Source organism: Glossina fuscipes, unplaced genomic scaffold (genome assembly GCF_014805625.2).
Source record: "Glossina fuscipes isolate IAEA_lab_2018 unplaced genomic scaffold, Yale_Gfus_2 2, whole genome shotgun sequence".
Taxonomy (NCBI): domain Eukaryota; kingdom Metazoa; phylum Arthropoda; class Insecta; order Diptera; family Glossinidae; genus Glossina; species Glossina fuscipes.
In genome coordinates this window covers 2,909,857-2,930,876 of record NW_023998416.1, presented here as the reverse complement: position 1 = coordinate 2,930,876, position 21,020 = coordinate 2,909,857, and the positions used below count along the sequence as shown (strand labels likewise).

General features: G+C 31.5%; 1 protein-coding gene across 1 annotated transcript in view; it reads right to left on the bottom strand.

Annotated features, from left to right (window-relative positions):
• Positions 1–9,846, bottom strand: part of LOC119632824 (mucin-17) — a 36,312-nt gene extending 26,466 nt beyond the window's left edge. Inside the window, exon 1 of the mRNA XM_038025941.1 lies at positions 9,584–9,846. Coding sequence (XP_037881869.1) covers positions 9,584–9,679 — 96 coding nt within the window. The 5' untranslated portion in view covers positions 9,680–9,846. The remainder of the gene's footprint in view (positions 1–9,583) is intronic.
• Positions 9,847–21,020: the final 11,174 nt, after the last annotated feature.

The window sequence follows — 21,020 nt, the reverse complement described above, 5'->3', positions numbered from 1 at the left end:
CCTATTTTATTGGCCATTTTTAGTAAAGACGCGACTCCCAAGAAATGTGAGCTACATTGGTGGCCTATTTTCATTGTGGTAATTAATTCAATCCTTATAGAATGCTATGATTGTTAAACCAGGCTTGCTTATCAACCACAACAAGTAAGAAAATCAAGTTCGGTTGGGACCGAATCTTTTATATCCATCACCGTAACCCTAACAAACACAAAAGATATAAAACAACAAAATTTTCATGCTCATGGAATGGGCGCAGCTGATTTATTTCAAAAGAATTATATTCCAATAAAAGTATTTCAATAAAAAGGCATAGGCTTCTGGGCATTGTAGACGTGACTTTGAAAATTTTAGGTCAATTCCACATTCTTTTGTAAATTTGTAGACGATATCTTTATTATCGCTAACGGGAGAAATTTTCTACAATGTTGCACAATCTGACAGATGGACAGACGAACAAGCGGATATTACGAATTTGAAACTGATCAAGAATTTGCATACTTAACGGGCTTTTTGAAGCTTGTCTATGCGCGGTATAAAGCTATTGAAAAGGTAATCAAATTTTGATTCACTACAATGTCGAGTAGGCCTAGTCCATAGTCGACCATAGAATATGCGTTCCAATTATTGTACATATATTTACCTTAATTTGTGAGCAATTTTTCATTCCTATTGAAAACTGGTTTGTTCTCAGGTTAGGTGACACTGAAAGCGTGTCCTTCGACCGATTTGGCCTATTCTCAATACCGATATGCGTGCACAAATTTTCAAAGTTTGGAGAAAGCCAGGGGAATGTTTATAACAGAATTCACAGAGACAGACATCTGAACAGACAGACATGATTAAATCGATTTAGAATTTAATGCTGATTAAGAATATAAGTACTTTCTAGTTTTGACAAAACGTTCCCTTGGAATAATAACTCGCACCCTAGTCCAAATACTTAAGTTGTGACTTGTAAAACGCATTTAAAAGTACAGCCGACTATCAGCCAATCGAGGTACCCACAGATGTTCTACAACGGAAGAGGAATAGGAGAATTATAGGGAATGTGGAATTGCTTAATATAAAATAAAAGATGACAACGATGAAAATGAAAGGGTAAACAGTTTAATGGCGGCTATTAAGACTCCTAGCGATTTTGTTAGCTTTCGTTTGAAAAACTTCTTCAGATCTACTCTCTCTCTCTCTCTCTCTCTCTCTCTATCTCTCTCTCTTTCTTTCTTTCTTTCTTTCTTGCTTTCTTTCTTTCTCTCTTCCTGTTTCTCTCCTTCCAGCTATCTATCTTTCCGATACACTCGGTTAGTATTGCTATCACATCACATCCCGCTCTGTTAAACACCACTCGCTTACATTAAATTTAATCTTTAATAAATAAAGTGTCAAGACACCCATATACTTTTCCTTAGACAAAAATTGTTAAAGGCTAGGTATCTTGTATACACAATTTTATTTCCTAAATAAGGTTAATCGACTTGTCATTTCTTCAGATTTGACATAGTTGTTGGTTTTTCCTTTAAATTGTGCCCCATTATCTATGAAAAGTGATATTGTCTTCATGCTTTTCCTACCTTAGGGATCGATCGATAAACACGTACAAAATAAAATCTTTTGTTTCCTTTTTTTTTTTTTTTTTTTTTTTTTTTTGAGGTGATGGAAAACTTTCTAGCCTTTTATGAAAAGAAGAATGTTCTTTAAAATTATCTGATTAAGCAAATAAACACATTTCAAAATGCATATGATTTGCTTTGCAACAAACAAGAGCTCAATTCATGTTCTTTCGTTCGGAAGTTCTTTATTTATATATATACCAATTTTATCATTCTTTTCGTAACACACAATATTATCAGTGAATGGCATGTTGGCATGTTAAGATAAAATTCAAACACCATGGTGGCAGTGGCCACCTGTTCATTCGGCAATTTGTTTATTTATGATTCGAAGTAGAAGGTTAAAGCATTTGTTTACAGTTATCTTTCAAGTTGATTTCACAAATTTACTTCTACGCTAAAATTTGTCTATTAACACGTCAAAGCCATTAAAAGCTGAGACGATCTACAAAAAATGCACATTCCAAAAAATGTTGATCAATAATTATGCAAGCTATAATAGAAATGGATCTGGCCTTTTGGCTAAGAACGCTTGCCAGAACTAAACAAATAATAATTTCCCTCAAAGTTTTGTTTTTCATCATTTTGCTTCCTATAGTAGTTTTCAATTACTGTCTCATATTTTCTCATTTCATTAATGAAAAAGTTCAAGTTTATGGCATGAAAATCCTTTCTTTTTTTTTTTTTCTCTCCCTCTCTCTCTCTTTTATTCTTTCTGCTATCTAATACTCATTACATGAAAACTCTAGAACTCTTCCTTCTGTTTATATTCTTATGACGATGGCATTGCTAACATATGTTTATTAAATCTGCGTTCTATACGTATGCATAATGCTCTTATTACAAGTTCATTTTATCGCTATTTGGCTCTGTACTACTTACTCGAGCTAAGGATTTTGATTTTACTCTTCTTTTTTTGCTGCTTTTGTCGTTCCTTTTCGTTCATTTTCTTACTTCTACCTAGACATCATTTATTATGCTTGTTTATAGTTGTTGTCGTTACTGTCGTTACTGTCGTTGCTACTGTTGCCTTCATTGTCTGTTGCATTTTTCTTCGAGTATTGTTTTTTCTTTTTTTGTTTTTTTCTTATTTTTTTTTTTTTTTTTTTGTGTTTTAATACAACGGATATCCTTGCATGTCAATTGCGTAAAACGGAAAAGGTTGGCTTTTGTTTTTTTTTTTTTTTTTAACTTACTGTTATTTTTTCATTGTTCCCAACATCTGCAAGAGGAACGGGATAGGAAATGTATTGTTTTGTATTCTATTTTTATCTCCTTTTAAATTAAAAACAAAAAAAAAAAAAGAAAAGAAAGGTTGTATTTATATAAAAGTCACTTGTTTGCTGTTTGTTAATGTTACTGACATTGCTTTGTTGAGCAGCAACATTTAGCTTTAATTGAGTGTTTTGTAAATGATGGCTTTGAACACTTAAAGTCAGATTTTCTTCTTGTTTTTTTTTTTTTTTTTTTTTTTTTGAAAAATCACTTTAAACGAAACAATACACAAAGTATTCGAATGAAAAAGTGATGCAATTTTTATTCATGCTGCAGCTAGCAGTGAAGTAGATATTAGCTGCTTCAAGTTTGCCATTTGATAAGCAATAATATTGGTTTACATTACCACGAAGTTTTCACTTATAGTGTAGACACAGCAATCAAGGAATCCCGATTGGACAATCGCTTGAAACAAATTTAAATAATTCTGAAAGTGTTACTTCCCTCTTCGGGAGCTGTGTTTGATCGAATTTTAATTTGGCTTTAGAAAGGACAAGATGTACGAGTAAACATTTTACGACGGCAAGTATAGATATTGTTTAATTTTACAGTGCTCTTTGATGCGTAGCCACGAACTGTAATGTATGCGGCTTAAGGCCACTTTTGCCTTGGAACTATGCGTGTTTAGGCCGCGTAAACCTTTTCGCTGTAGCTAAAGAAAGTAAACACTGGTTGTTCTTTTTTAAGCAGAATCTTAATTGGATAGATATAAATGCCTGCAGAAATTTGAAGAAATTCATATAGAATACACCAACTTATCAGATATGCCTTTAGATAAAAGACCAAATTTCAAAGGAACGTTCGCCACGAGAACCTAAAAATTTCCAATTTTCTAATTATTAAACGAAAATAATAATAAACGAGAATGGGCGCAAAATTGAACGGAATTATTTATCAGAAGCATTAGGATAGAGTACACGTTCGATACACTGCACCACTTGCCTTAATTTGTTTTATTTTATCTTTTTCATAAAATAGCGAAAATTCGAATTTGTTTCCCTATAAATTTTCAGTTTTCATGAGAAGTGTTATAAGCGGTGCAGCCCAAAAAATCGGTTTACGTGTTCCAGCGAATATGGAATTAATTTTCATGTCAAATTACTAGGCTTTTTTGCCTAGAGAAAGAGGATTCAAAAAACTAGTCAATGCAAATCAAAATTCCCATCGACTTGTGCAGGTATGTTCAAGTATTATTGCTTAACGATAACTGGCGAGAAACTTTGTGAATTCGACGTTATGCGTACCACGATTTCTTCCAAATGACGAGTGGACGCAAAAATGAATCTATCCAATACATTTTCAATAAAGTTCGTGTGTGGATGAAAATAAATTGGATAATGTCTTAAAAATAGCGAACTGTTTATTGGATGTAAAATTGCATTGACAGGACATGGTATTCAGGTAACAAATAAACAGGTGCGTTGAGAAGGGTTTTCGAAATTGTGGAACAGATGTCTACTTTGGCGAAGAATATATATATATATATTTCGTATCAACTATTTAAATACCATTTAAACATTTATGTTTGACGCCGCCAAAGAAACGACATCCGCAAGTCACCGCGGAGGTCAACGCCGTCAATCTAACGGCATCATGTTATTAATAATCATGAAGCAACTTTCCGCAATTTATACGTAGAAAGTTAAAAATGGAAAAAATCTAAATGCAACAAATCAGTTTCAACAAATTCTGTATTTTCTAGTATCCAGAAATTTGCCTTAAGTCACTAATGGAGGCGTAAATCCAAAAATTTTAATATGCTCCGGTTAGCTGATACTTCCATTGATGTATCCATCAGTTGGCATTTCCCTCGAACACTAAATTTATATATATATATATATAATTCTGTACTTAATTATTTAAAAAATATTTCTGATGGTATCGAACCCGACCAACACACACTTTTCCTTTTTGGAATTTTTTCTCTCTCCCTATGGTTTTATTTTTCTTCGCGTTTTCGCTACTTAAAGTTTGTTACTATCATTTATCATTTATTTCACATATGTTACATAGGTAAGCATGCGGTTTGCGATATATGTGTTGTGCTTGAGTGAGCGACGTAGTGCTTTAAGCACGTTTTCAGCTCAATGTGCTGTTCATTTCTAGGTTTTTTTTTTTACAGTGACATTTGAGGTCACGTTAGGTGTCAAATTTGATTGAATTTTCTCGTTTCTAGAAAACCAAAAACTACGTGCATAATCTGGTTAGATTGTCCAACGCCTATGCACACGCAGATACAACGTTCAATATTCCAGAAATTTTTTCCACTTGGTCCCTACTGTACTTTATTGCACTGGTTAATGTAGTAGCTTGTAATAAATCGATTGCTTGCAACAGGATGGTTGTGTAATAAATACGAGATTAAAATTTCAAAAAAAAAAGCTACTTGCGATGAGGCATACTAAGTTTGTACGCAAATATGCAACTGCTAGTAGAATATGAGATAAACCTATCCATCTTATTCCATTTTTTTTATTTTTTGTCCGATGCTTGTCTGCTTTATGCCTGTCCCTGTTTTCTTGGGCCGCAATTATCGATATATTTTGATAGAACCTGGTGCGGTGAAATTTTTTGGACCAGGATTATTTGACAATTGAAAATGGATATTGTTTGGGGGTAAGGCAGTAGCGCATAATTTTTACTGTTTAATGATGAAAATAAGCAAAAAACACTTTTAAATGGGCAGAGCGTAAGGTATTTACCGGTCAGCCTTGTCCACGTAAGCTTTTAACGTATTTATGTTCACTTTTTTGAGATACTTATACAGTCATGCAGTTTCCACAAAATATTGTTTTTTATACATTTACCATCTGTTTTAACAAAATGTTATTATTTTTATATAAAAAGTTAATTTTCTTTTTTTAATGGAAACTCCTTATCTTATTCGAGATTTAAAGGCATATTCTATTTGTGCTTTTACGCCGCATTCACAAAACTATCTCACAAATCTGAAAACAACTTCGCACAATTGACTGTGCACAACGCATTCATATTAGACGTATCTGGTAATATACCCAGCCTCATAGGGACCGAAAGCAAATATAATCTTTTTTGTTTGCATGACAAGCCGAGAAGTAAAGAAAGGCAAAGATGAAATTTAAAAACCGTTCAGAGCGAATCTGGTGTACGCGTCATACCAAGCTGATACATAATATTGCTTGCTATTCTCAAATAATTCTTTATTAAAGGCGTATCCATTGACCGATTAGCGCTAATTTAACTTAAAATTTCAAAACAATTCTGATTAACATTTTCGCAAAACCGATTTTTCGGAGACATCCAACAAAATGTTAGAAATATCCATATGTATATATATATATATATACATCGTTTATTTAGTGGGCATGTGTAGGCATATGGCGACTATGGCCAATTGTGATTCCGTACATTAAAAATATAGATGACAATTTTCAGTTCAACGCTGTACTACTGTGTGCCTTTAAGCGTTCCAATTGCAAGCAATATGTGGACGGTTCGAGATCATTTTTATGGACGAATGTTGCAAACGATATGACTGATCTGGTATACCTATATACTTTTGTGTTTTGTATATAAAATAACAGGAACAGTAAGCAAAAAAGGTTGGAAATCATTCTTATGAAAGAAAATAATGACACAAACTGTGCAGGTAACGAAATATGAATGTATTCCCAATCCATATTTTCTGATTTCGGTATATTTTTAAGCATAAACAGACATATCCTTTGCCATGGAATTCCAAATCATATAAAAATACAGAAATTAGAATATATAAAAAATTATGTTTAATTAAAGAATTAACGAATTTTTCTAACACATACATAAAATCTTATATTAAACATGTGCGGATGAAGAAAGGCTCCTAGAAAGGCACACTGAACGTTTCTTATACCAATTCGTTTAGAATTATTTTCCAAATCTACCTAAACTTGTCTGTTTGTCAATCAATTCGTCTCATGTTTGTACATGTATTTTCGTGTTCAAGTGTTGAGATATTCTGATGTTTTTCCACTCAAGCATGAATCATGACGAAAATGAGTTCTTCTGCACTCCCCTTCCTTCTAAGGATTCTCACGAAAGGTAAACCTTTGTAAGGCAGTAAAATTTTCAACTTATACTACTTTGCGATGAAAGTACATGAACGATAATACGATGTTAGAAAATTAATTTTGCTAAATTCGTAGCAAGTCTGATTATGTTGTTAGATTCTTTCCTATATGGGGGCTTCTATAGGAAGTTTGCCTTCACATGGATTAGATGTATAATTTTTGATATTTCATCGCAAAAATAAATACGGATTTATAATAGATGAGGTGGAGTGGGATACTTAATGCTTTCACTTTTTTTTTTTTAAAGTAACTTTAATTATTTGATCCCCTCTATTTATTCATCTGTTTAATATAATATAAATTTCATGGAAGTAAGCTTTTAAGACGCCAATTAAAATTATTGACTTAAAACAAAAAGGGATTAGTGTCAAAAAAAAAAAAAAAAATACATATTTGTAGTCGAAGATTAATTATCATTAAATATTAAGGCAAAATAGAGATAAAAAATAATAAATAAATAACTAACAACTCAATGGTCGGGAGCTCAAAACACAAATGCGGTGAAATTTACAATACAGGCGTGCATGTGAAGTAAGTTATTCGATAGCCTTTAAATCCAGTGTAGATTTATTTACAATTAAATCAATTGTTAAAGTGCATCAAAATATAAACGTTTTAAGATTAAGCTAGCGTTTTACTGTTCAATGCCGTGAGAACTCTGACAGCAAAGAACAGACTTATTGTTGCTTCATTTTGAAGCTATCAAGGCAATGTATTAAACTAAGGTTTTAAAACAAGGCCCTTCTGCTCAACAATTGAAGCATGTGGATTAGAGAAGTGGTAGCTTAACTGGAGAGTATATTAAGAGATCAATTGATTATTTGAAAATCTATGGCAAAAGTTAGATAAAGATAACCTGTCTGGCATTGTACAACGAAACTAACTAGAAATGAAGCCACCTACAATCAAAAGTCCAATAGGCTTTATAAAATAATAACTGTGCAGCTTCATTTCGAAAAAATAGTTTACAAGAAGCTTTCGCATTGGGCTAGGCCAGCTTCAATGAAGACATAACATGAAACGGGTTCTCTTCTATCGAGTTGAGACATCCTGCAAGTTCCATTGCCGATCTGATCACAGGGTCGTAAAATATTTTATATGTTATATAGACCTTGCCTTTGCCAGAAGGACGAACTTGGAGGAACTAGGGTCCCTAAAAGAAATGCTTTCGACCCTTATACAATCTTTTAAACTTCTATGGGTTACAAATCACAAGCCATTCATCGAAACATCTTCCAACTATTAGGAATTTTATTAAATGATTTTAATTTTTTATCTACCTTGAACAATATGAAACAATCGGATATATTTTCAGACTCGAAGGGGTCAATGCAAAGTTCAGCTTTCTCTGACGACTTTTGCAACGTTACAAAGTCGAAGAACAAAAAAAGCATGGAAAAGGGAGCCGGATAACGGTCTAAAGATTATAAGATTGCTGAAATATGTCTTCCGAATAATAAACCTTTTTCCTCCCTTCGAGTGTTTTTACAGTAATAAAGTGTAAAATTTTCACTTCAATTTACTTTGTAAAAAAGAATTTTATTCTCTATTCAATTATTAAGACTATTATTATATTAATATTCTTATCGTTATAATCTGCATAATATTTCGGTTTAGAGATGCATTTCATCGCCAATAAAACTATTCACTTTTCTTTTCCTTTCAATTCATTTCATTAAACGATTATGACAAATTTTTAAGAGGTGATAATCCTTTTAAGTGCCAGCAATGCAATAAAATAATATAATTTCAATAATGTCCCTGAGAACTACATGAAGAGGTAAAAAAAAAAAAAAAAAAAAATTTTTTTTTTTTTTATATAACTGCAATAAATTTCTAAAGCTTAACAAAATGTTACAACAGAATTTTCGCATTGAATTCCTTAATAAATTAATAAAGTTTTTTAAACGTTTAAAACTTTTGTTTTCGAATAGCAGAGAGAGAGAGAAAAACGGGAGCTCGCATTATCCATGTCATACGTAGAGCGGAAAAAAAAAACATTTTAATCAAATTAAAATATGAAAATAAATTTTTGTTATAAATCAACCATAACTGCAATAACAAAAACAAAATCCTTAGCCGACATATCAATTTAAATAAAGTAAAAACATAAACTTTAAAATCGTTTTTTTTTTTTTTTTTTTTTTTTTTTTTTGGTGATTTTCATCTCTATTGAGAACATTTGCTTATCGATCAACGTCGAGACGGAAATATAAAATGAATCGTTTCGTTTGTAACGACTGGACTATAAAGCAAGATTTCTATATTTATATATTTTTTATTCGTACGTATGGATGAAGACCTAAGATACATAGGACTTTGTTTGTCAGACTTGTGATTGATCTTAAAGTGCATATATATCGTTAATATTTTTATTACCGTATGATAGTTTATGGTTGACCATAGATGCTTATCCTAAACAAATAATTTTCAATCCTTTCTAAAGCATTTTTAAAAAAATTCTAATAATTTACGTCAATCGTGCAATTATGTTCAACATACTTTATAGTAAGCTTTTCTGACATGATAAATAAGATGGATTCTCTTAAAAAGCATAACTCGAATTGTTTAGCTTTATTCATTGTTTATTCATTTTAATTTTCACAAACTTACCACTGCTCGGCAAGCTGCTACTGTTGGACTACGATAAATATCACTGGCGCCAGATAAACTTTGAAAGTATTTTTTAGTACCGTACACAGTATCCATTTCGATGTGTTGTATTGCAGTTTGTTTTTGGCAGTTCCGTTTTCCCTTTTTTTTTTTTTTTTTCTGTTTCTGATATTTAGTTAAATGTAAGGAAATGATAGCTGCTTTGCTGGTAAATGTTATTTAATGAAACTTTTTTCCAGTCCATAAATATACACTAGAGAGGTAGAGTTGTGGGACCGCAGAACAATCAATTTTCTAGTTTTACCTTTTCATGAAGATATGTAACATTTTTGTTATCAACTTTTATTTAACACTTCACTGGCAGCAACTTTCTTTTTATATAATAAAAAAAATTTAATTAACTAAAAGCTTTAAAATATAAAATTAACTATTTTATATTATCGTTAAAGAATGTTTATTAAATGTTCACTCATTTTTCATGATTATTTTAAAAAAATTTATTAATTCTCTCCTCTGCAGATGTAAAAACAAAGCTGTAAAGAGAAATGTATAAAAACAAAAAAAACAAAAAATTAATAAAAAATAATTATTTTACATATTTGTCTAAACCCAAATCTGACAATCATAATGACTATCCTAAGAATGATTAAAAAAATTGTATTCGGTTTATGGTGAATATTTAATACCCACTACATCAAGCCAACATACAAAGAAGGTAATCAATGTTAAATTTTTAGTACAGTACAGTACAATAGTTGACCCATTACAACCGTTTTTAAACTTACACTTAACGCCCAGAAATATCCGATTTTTAAAATTCCTACAAATTGTATAAAGAAACGTGTTCGGTTCATAGCTGCTGATGCTTACGATACAACTGGAGGCAATTTTTGCAAAAACTTTTTAGTGCCCTAACAACGCGCAATTCTTAGCCAATCCAAGTGCCAAGACAGACCACGAGATCAATTAGAATCTCATGATGGTCATAAAACTAAATGCTTTAACCCATCTCTGATAGACATTTTCAACTTCTGCCAAAGGAGGAAAAAATTTAATCTACCTTTATATTTCGGTGTCACTTCTAGTAGCAATAGTCAGATAAAATTTAAAACTATATGAAAAAATCTCACTTTTCATTGATTAAAAAACCTGTCTTATAATGCTACTCTTTTGGCTCTTCATTTATGCTTTATGTTTTTTTTTTTTTTTTTTCTTTTTTTGTTTGTCTCATTAAGAAAAACCCGTTTTTTCTAAGCTCTTTTTGTACAAAACCATATAAAAAACGTTAACTGGAAAATTCTGCGGAAAATGAAATTAAATTAAAACTGGTCGTGATATCACTAAAGATAAAGATTTTCCCTAGCGAATACACATCTATGCAAACACACGCAAATTAATGCCAACTTATAATGATAACATACACAAACCAAATTTAAACCTAACAGTTTAGGATTGTTATGATCAATCATCATATTAGTTTGAATGCGTTGAACATAACACACATGAATACACTACAAATAATTCAAAGATATATTTATTAATGATGTTACTTCGGGAGCGTTTCTTACGGCTGAAGCATTCTTGAGAATTATTACACTTTCTATGCGTCGGAGCATTACAATTTGTCTGGAATTACAAGTTGTTCGCTAACTATCTATTATCTGATTTTGTAAAAGGTCGTATTTTAGGGGACACATCAGCCAACCCCTATCAAAAATCCGCCCAAATGATTAACTGAGTTACTGCTATTTTTCAAATGATACCTAAAGGAGTTGTCTCCCGTGTACGAGGTAATAACAAAGTGGTGAACGGATTTGCATAACTTCAACAACTTGTGTGCACAGACTTTGCAGATTTTTCTGCTTGACATTTACCTGCATTTTTCTTCCAATAGTTGCCTGATTTTCCCAGCATTTCGATATGCTGGCTTGGTACGCTACACAAATGTCCTTAATCTGTCATTTTTCTTCAGTCTTTTCTCTCGGCTAAACAGTCAATCGTCTCGTTGCCTTCGATACCCAAATAATCACGTATCCATGTTAGTTGTACTTCATCTTGTTTTCCGAACTCAAAGATATATGCAACGTCCTAAGCTGAAACCCAAGTCGATGGACTTCAAAAACAAAAATAATAATATTGTGCTTTCATATTCCTATTCATTTATTAATATATGTATACATATTTCTCCCAGGATGAAATTTGAATACTCATCTCAAATTTTATTGTCTATTTAGGGTGAATGATTGACAATCTTTTTCTGTTCTTCTTCGATCCTCAATTACTTGGATACTTTAAGCCAATTTAGTCAGATTGGTTGGCTTCTTGCAAAGAATTTAATAAATATAAACATTTCCATCAATCTAAAATTTTGACAGGACCTATGAATACCTATCAGTCCACCTGTTTATAGTAATTACAATTCTCTTATAGAGCCAACGTTTGGCATTAGTTCTAGACTAAGAATGTATAAGATTGTAAAGTGGGACAGAAAGATGCTCTAAATAAATAGAACACTAAGTCAACTTCTAATACTAAACCTATTATTATTATTATTATTATAATTTTAGAATAATGAAATAAAATCTTAGACTAAAAAAAAGACATTGAGCACTAGCAGCACAGGCTATCGGCTCTATTACTAAATATCTAATATATCCGATATATCTTAATAATTTATGACGGATACCACAAGGATTTTGTTGACATGTCCATATCTAGTAAGGAAAGGATTCAGACTTCTCTATTCAAGGTTTGCCTTGAGACCTTTTATTTGCTTAGTTGTCTTCAAATTCTTGGATCAATGATGATTGTTGCAATCCAATGTAAATAAACTCAAGTATAAGAAGTTAAGGGACTTGAATCTACGTTTCGTAGATAAATATTAAGCTTCAAAATATGTACGCGCAGTCGGTCGCAACCAACTTCTGACTTTTTTAAAGGTTTGTTTTTAAAACATTTTCAATCAAAATATTAGCAAAACACAAAATACTGTATTGCGCAGATTTTAGGAAACAAAAAGCATTAAAAATTGTTTATTGAAAATTCAAATAATTATATGAAAATGTTTTTTTTTTTTTTCTACCCAACGCAGCAAATATGTTAGATTTGTACAAATGCTTGTAAATCATGAGAAATCTATATTTTTCATCAGTAGAATTGATTACGATATCTCTATCTCCCTGCTATGATTATGTGTCCAAAACATTTCCAACCGACTTGATAGCAGATATCTCCCTAACATTTTCCGATCCGTTCTATTAATTTCAAGGAGCAGTTCGATTGATCCACCCCATCGGCTAAAGAAAACTAAATATGAAAAAGAAGAAGTTTGTAAATATGGTTTAGGATATATATATATATCGATTATATAGGTTCATATTATATATATCGATTAAATAAGTTTTCACTCTACCTTGCAATCGCATGCCAACTAAGAGCCTATACGGTGAGTGTTAATAATTTCGGCTCATGCCAAATGAAATTGTTTTCTTTTTTTTTTGCTTTTCCTTTCAGAGTATTGCCATTCAGTTTTAACAGCTATTTAATAAGTCGTTATTCTTTTTGTTTTCATTTTATCATAATATTGAAAATTTGCAAAATAAATTGCCCGAGTGTTTAATTACACTCAACTAAATTAAATACATTTTTTGTCAATTTTTATGAAAATTAGCTAAAAATAATATTATAAAAATCAAATAATAAAAGAATTAATTATGTATACGCACAATGATGACAAAAAAAACAAGAAAAGAAAAAATTAATAAATAAATAAATAAAAGTCAAAATCAGTTTTAGTTAACCATTTTATTAAAATTTCGTATAGATAAACATAATAATCGATTTTTATCTAGTTGTCTGTTCGCAAGTATTTCGTTTAATATATGTACATATATACATGTGCGTATGTATGTATTAATTAGCAAAACCTTATTGACTTAACTATGCAATAATTAATAATAATGACATATTAAAAAAAGTATAATATATACACACGAAAATATGATTTTAATTTCTCTAATTTTTCTCTTGCATAATTATGTTTATTAATAATTTGAATAAATTGAGGTGATTTAAGTAAATGGCCGTAAAATTCCAATAAAGTAAAGGATAATATAAAAAGTTTCAGCATAGCAACCATCGCCATTTCCATTTTACAGTTAATTACCCTAAGGCTAAAGACATTTATTCGGTTTTAAAAAATTCTCTCTTCGCCCGAAAGCCAAACGTTTTGCTTAAGATTTAATCTGTTTAGTATAGAATCTAACTTTCTATTCAATTATCAACCGCCTTCCGGCTCTGTTATCATAACATGTTACGCTTGTGTTTGCTTATCATAGTGAACCAAAATGCGAAAATATTGTGCATTATGCAGCACGTGTAAATTATATATGATGCATTTTCACAGTTATAATGCAACAGTCTTCCTTTGAATAAGCACCTGAGAACGCCGACGAAGTAACCGATCGTTCTTGCAGCAATCTAATCGTTAGTTATTTCAGCAATCTAATAAAATTGATTCATAAATAAATTAATAAAACGAAAGTATTTTTTTGTACTCCCACCTTTACCTTTTTTCCACAAAATCACGCAAATATGTTGTGATTATATTTTCTCTCACTTTTCTTTTATAATTTCTTTAAATTCTTAAATATTTTATCTTTACATATTAGGATCTGCTAAAAAGTGGATCGCAAACAATGCCATGTTTTTGTAATCTCCTCGCTTATACTTACATGCCAGAATACCAAAAAAGCATAAAAAGATGACAAAAATAGTTGTTTAGCTCTTTGGCAAATGCATACGGTTTGTGATCTGTGAGTGATAGCGCACAGAATAAGATTGTATATCGTCCAGCACATATTTTTATAAACAAGTAGAGTGCAGCAGTCGTAAATAAAGTGTCTTACAGACTACGTCTTTTCGGCTATTTGTTTACTAGGAAACCCAAAAACAAATTAAATCTAAAATCAGAATGGTATCGTACAAACGAGACGTCCATAATAAACTGATATTTTGTTCTGCTTTTGCCACAGCTGTCCCAGCGATATTACCGTAAGGCGCAGACAAGATCGCTCAGTGTTCCAATTCGTTCCTTAATCATGGACAAAAGACTGTTAATGGACGGAATAAAAACATACCTTATGTAATTGAAAACTCAGAGAAATGAGAGCTAAGAAGCACTTAAAGCGAAGCTATACGATTGCTGTTGAAACATCAACAACCGGTTGTTTATCCGAACGAAATGTTTATGACATCCGGGAACAGCTGAAAAACAACTTGAATTCCTGATATGGTAATTCTAAAAGCTTTATAATGTTTCATCTGCCTTGCTGAAGTGCTTCTTGTTTCGGAAATATAGACAAAGAAAGCTATATGTCGGATAGTGCTTCCGAACAGGTTCAAGTTCTTCATAATCTTCTGTTAAGGTTCTCTTATCATTTCCACCGAGTTAAATAGGAAGACTACTTTCCCAACATAACGGAAAACCCGGAAAAAACGGAGAAATTAAAGATATCCAAGAAACAGTGCAGAGCCCATCAGCACAAAATTTAAGCATATATGCCCAAATGCCATTAGCACCTTATCTTAAACTTGCAGTATCTTATTCTTTCGAAATGACGCAATTTAGAATCGAAATAATGCGTCGTATTTCCTACGAGCAATCAAGAGATTCAAAATATCAAGGTCGTCACTTGCGAGCGAAATTCTAAAGAACTTAAATTTATCTCCCATTTAGCCAACATGAAGTACATGAAGTATTCCCTCCCTCTCTCTCTCTCTCTCTCTCTCTCTCTCTCTCTCTCTCTCTCTGTTTCTCTCACACACACACACACATAAACACAGTATAGGCAATAAATAATAAAAAAGTGGAATTTTTCAGATTAGGATAGCAATAGAATATAATTTTACAAATTTAATCTATAAAAAAAACACATACATGAATACTTTCGAAAGCAATCGGCCCGCTAGCAATTTAAGAACTTGTGAAAAATTCGGTTAACATTTTTCTTTTATCTGCGAGCGCAAAAAGGTGTAGTCAACACTCATCATAGCACACAAGGATACTGTTTGCGTTCCATACTGACTTATTGTCAAACCTGCGAAATATTTTAATGAATACTTCGATCAACAACTTTCGGGACGACATAAGAAAAAGAAGTGATTGCAAAATTCAGATTTGTTTATCATCATTCATTCATTCATTCAAATACAATAAAACTCAACTTCTAGTCCTTCATAGAACGATTTATCAAGACCGTTAAAATACTCTACAATTTTGCCAATCACTTCAACATTGGACACTAGTTTATTGCGTTGGAACACTCCCTTGTGCTTTGCTCGTAGATAGTAGTTGCTGAATTCCAATAAGGGGAATATTGAAAGTGGGCTAAAAATTGCATCTTCAATTAATGCAATTTTGCTACCTGTAACCGTCACCTTATTTTAAAATACATGTGTTCCGCTGCGACATTTATGATCGTACTCAGTTGTTATATGATTATCCTTTTCAATTAAGGTGAGCAACTTTTAAGATGTTTTGTTTCAGATGTTTTCGGGCGACTATTAAAAGTCAGGATAGACGATGCGCCTATGACGTCGTCTAAAATCAGCAAACCATCGACAAATTCTTATTTTCGGTAGAGAGGAGTTGACGTAACACTTTTCTTACTCGTGCTAAGTTTGAACGATGTTTCCAGCAAAAGACTGTGTTTAATCAACACCGGCCATGCGGACTTTTGCCTTCTTGTAAAAGTATCTAAAATAGCATCAATAAAATACTCATGTGTAACTCTTAAACAGGCGGCCAAAATGATATGAAATTTAGATAGTCATTGTGCGAGGGCTGAGACTTTATGACTAGGACTATATGATGGATCTTTTTCTTAGAAATGACTTGTATCATCATCAGGCCGGGAAATTGATTGATTTTAACTCAAAACTTCAACTAATGTGACTGAACAAGCTAATATCGTTCTTGTCCATTGTAAAAGCAATTATATATTATTTCAAGCGGTGAAGGGAACTGCATAAATAACTAAGCCAAGCTTTGACTTATTTGTATTGCAACCGATGAGATCTAACTTAACACTAACTTGTACATTTTTTTTTCCCTATAAACTTTCGTTACTTTTTGCATAAAATGCATCTACTTGGTCGACCTCTATAATGTATATTTTCAGATACAAAAATAGCGAAAAAAAAAAAAAATCAAATGGATTTTCTTTATTGCAGAAAAGTAAAAGTTTTATCTCTTAACCGATAGCTATATTTTCTTCATTGACCTACAATTAAAAATCTCAGCTTAATACAAAATATTTTTCTTTTACACAAACAAAAGACCATTTCACTCTCATTTCAATCCGGTCTGGTTAGTGAAGGCGTTAAGAGCAGTTTGTTTTGTTTTTAACCAAATTGCAAAAAAAAAAAAAATAAAAAAAATAAAGTAAATAAAAAAAATAAAAGAAAAAAAAATTGAATAAATGTACAGAAAAATTTTATATATTTCCTTTTAACGAAAGATCGTGACGTTGACCGCATTTTTATTTAAACAAAGAGCAAAAAGAAACAACAAATCGCATTCTAAGTAAAATCAAGACCGGAAATTTTTATTCAATTTCTTGAATACGCAAATATACAAAATGCGGAAAGTAGAGCAACAATAATAATAATAATGTTTATTTAACCCCGAAAATTCAAAAAACAAAAAAAAAAATAAGAAAATTCACTTTCTGCGGTTAAAGTGAAAATAGTCGACATAAAAGAAAAAAGAGTTTGACGCTTTTGAAATTTATTTTAAAGTGAATGACAGTTTAACAATAGAATGACTTGACAGGATATTTAATTTGATATATATTGAATTCTATGTTCAACTGTGTGTATAACATTTTTTTTTTTTTTTTTTTTTTATAAATTTTTTTTTTTTTTTTTTTTTTTTTATAGCATTTTTTGTTTTTCATCTTCATTCTCTACATTTTATTGCTGATGTTAAGCCGTACAAGAACAACATAAGCAGTTTGCATTCAACCATATGGAAAATTAATTGATTTCCATTTGGTTTCGATTGCATTCGATTTCATATCAATAGACTTTTATAGAAAGCAAAATTCCTCTGGCAAATAATGAAAAATTGTGCATCGAGCTGAATAAAAAAAAAAAAAAAAAAAAATTAAATAAAAAATGAAATAACCACGAATTTGACAAATTATTTGAATTTAAAATTTTGAAAAAAGAACATTAATTTTATACTGAACACAAAACGCTCACATTTACAGGCATTATATGACTTGGCACGTAAAGGGCTATGTAGTAACCTGTCACTACATTCTAACTACTTTAGAAAGCATCTAAACGTACACTTGAGAGTCAAAATTTTTTTCACAGTTTCTTATTTTTTTTTTTTTTTTTTTCTTTTCTTAGGAAATCCTTCAGGTGATAATCAATAATAAAATTGGTGAAAAGGGAGAAAAACTTTTCTTTTTTTTATAAGAGAGACTTTTCCTTCTTGCATCTAAACAATGAAACTTTATATCTTATGATAAGGAATTGCTGGCAAAAAATAACCGTCGCATATAAAGCTTATACCTGACGCAATTTCACGTTTGCTCAAAATTGATTGCATAATGTATGCTGTGGGTGCGCGGTTGCGAGACTGTTTAACGGCAAAATTGATGAAATTGATGTTGCAATGTCATGTCTTCTGCTTCTGATGAAAGATGCTGCCGAGACCATACGTTCTTATATGCATGCCGAGAGTACAGCAATAAAGACAAAGATGTATAACGATCTCTTATAACATCATAACAAACTAATCTGACAATTTAGTGAAAAAATACCCGGCGACACAGTTGATAATTTACGATATATTAACACATTTATAGCAACCAACTTATAACAAGTTTCATAATAGAGGATTAACCTGTAGTAGAGGAGTAAATAAAAGCATTGAAATTAAATAAGAGATGAAATTGAGTTTAACCAGCCATATCGACATTATGGGTAAGCAATACAGCCATTGCTATCGGCTAAAAAAAAATCCTTAAAAACAGAACCAATTCTTGAAGCGTTTTAAGCTTATATGTTTGTCTGTTTGTCCTTTAGCGTGTCTATCCGTCTATCCGTCTACCCGTTCATTTGTCTGCCTATCCATCTAATATCTCTCCACAGATTTTCGTTTTCAATCTACATGTCAAAAATTTTTAAGATACACTACACTGATATTCTGATATTCAGTTTTACGCTCACTTCTCATGTAACGCCTTTGTTTGAAAAAATCATCGTATGAAGAAAAAATAGAAATTTCAATGTCTTTCAAACAATCGGTAAGTAATTTGTACTTTCAATTCATTTTTTTTATTTTTTTGCCGCAAGAAGGCAAGCCATTATAATAAATCAAATTCGAATATTTTCTTCATAACTGTAAATACAAATTTTTGCTACTATTAAATATTACATATTAAAAGAAAATTAGTTTTGCTAAATTTGTCCTGCGTTGGTTCTTGTTTTTGACATACTCCTGTAAATTACGAAGTCTTGTCGATTTGAATATTATTCTTCGGTTTGTTCAGATCCAGATTGTTCAGGACCAATCCTCTTATCAATCACAAAACAGAACGAGGCTTTCAATTTGGCAATTCCATTGAAAGTATTGCATAACTGAGAACAAACCCCTATTTCCGAAAACAATCAGATTGGATTTCTTACTTACTTACTTATAAACTTCGGCAAGCGCAACAATACACAACTTATTGAACAGGATAAAATAAAGTGGGAATGCAGGCGCCGTCCACTCAGTATTACAGAGACTCCATTTTCTGCGCCCTTTTTTTAAAGATAAAGAGATGATGAATACAAAAGTTTCGATCATAGGCGAATATAATATTTTATAATAGTTTTCATTGTTGTCAAAAGGAAAATCAATAAACTTTTTTAAAAGCCGTCGCTTCAGAGTTATTATTGTATGCACACTCATAAAATTTGATAAACTTTTCTAAGCATTGTATGAAAAAGGTAGATTTGCGTTCATAGCAGACATAAAAAAAATTCAAATTTCAAATTTAAAGACTTTCTCTTCTGAATAGCAAACTGCATAGAATTCTTGTTGATGGTGTCTCCACAATGCGAAACCATACCGAATATCATAAATAATATAAACAGATAAACTAAAAACGAGTAGAAATACAATAACGGGTAAGATCCCTTATACAACTTCGCCTAGTACGGTTATTCACTCGCTTTTGTGATACTACACCAGCAGTTACACATTATTTTCATACAAGAGTGTACTTTTCATGAAATCCCGCATAAAGCAGGGTGTTCGAAGTATCACATGGCTTGGCAAACTTGCGAAAAATTTTGTTGTTTTTCAGTTTTCCTCACAAAAACATTAGAAATTAGACTTTCTCTTGATTGCTTTTCATAATAACTCGTGTATATGTTACTGTCTAAAAAGTAGATCTATATAATCCAAACTTCCTACTTTGTTATATTTGTTGTTGTTCTTTTACTTTAGTATTAAGAATTTAATCTTTTTTTGGACGGCTCATTAGTAATAAGAAATCTTACATGGAATGGGGTCCAAAAAGTATAGCCATGTGGTTTAAATTTGATGTAGAGCTCGAACTACCATTGTCTTATGAATTGCAGTTCTGCGTAACTGGCGTTACGTTCTCCTTATTTGATAATCTATATCTACGTTGGTTTATTACAATCGATTGCTTTCAGTGTTACATCCGTTTTTCTTGTCATGCTTCACTTTTCGAATACCGTTCCGATACAAAAAGCTACAAAGTTTGTTTTGATATCACACGGTTTCAAAAAATCAAATGTTTTTTTTTAAATTGAATTTTTCTTATATATTTTTTCCATTTTAATTTTTCTCTAATTAATTTTTGTACCCTACTCCAGTTGTAGCACAGGATCATATTAATTTTATACGAACGTAGGTGGTACCCAGAAGGACTTGAAATAGATGCGACTTTTGTTATTATGCCGATCGATTCAGAATCATTTTCTGAATCGCTTTAAACTTCTCCGTTTCCCTGCCAGGCTAATGTCTGTGCATGTATTCTTGTGTTCAACCTGCCGGGCGTAATTAATGATATATTTCGATCAAATTTGGTTTATGGGCGTGATTTGGCTCAGGAAACCTAAACTATTGGTCTTCGCCTAGTATGTTTTATTTTGAGAACTCATTGTAGAAGTAACTGTATTGTTGGTGTTGGGTATTTAATGTTCGACCGTGACTCACTATAGTGCGTTTATGTGTGAATATATTTTTAATATTTCCATTTCTACGCAATGTTAAATTTCATATATTAATACACTTTTTCCTTTATATGTATGTTTGAAACGAGTTTTACGCTATCGTAAAACTTAACACCTTAAAAGACTTGATTTCGACACAACACGGCGCAGATTGCCTTCATTTATATTCTGT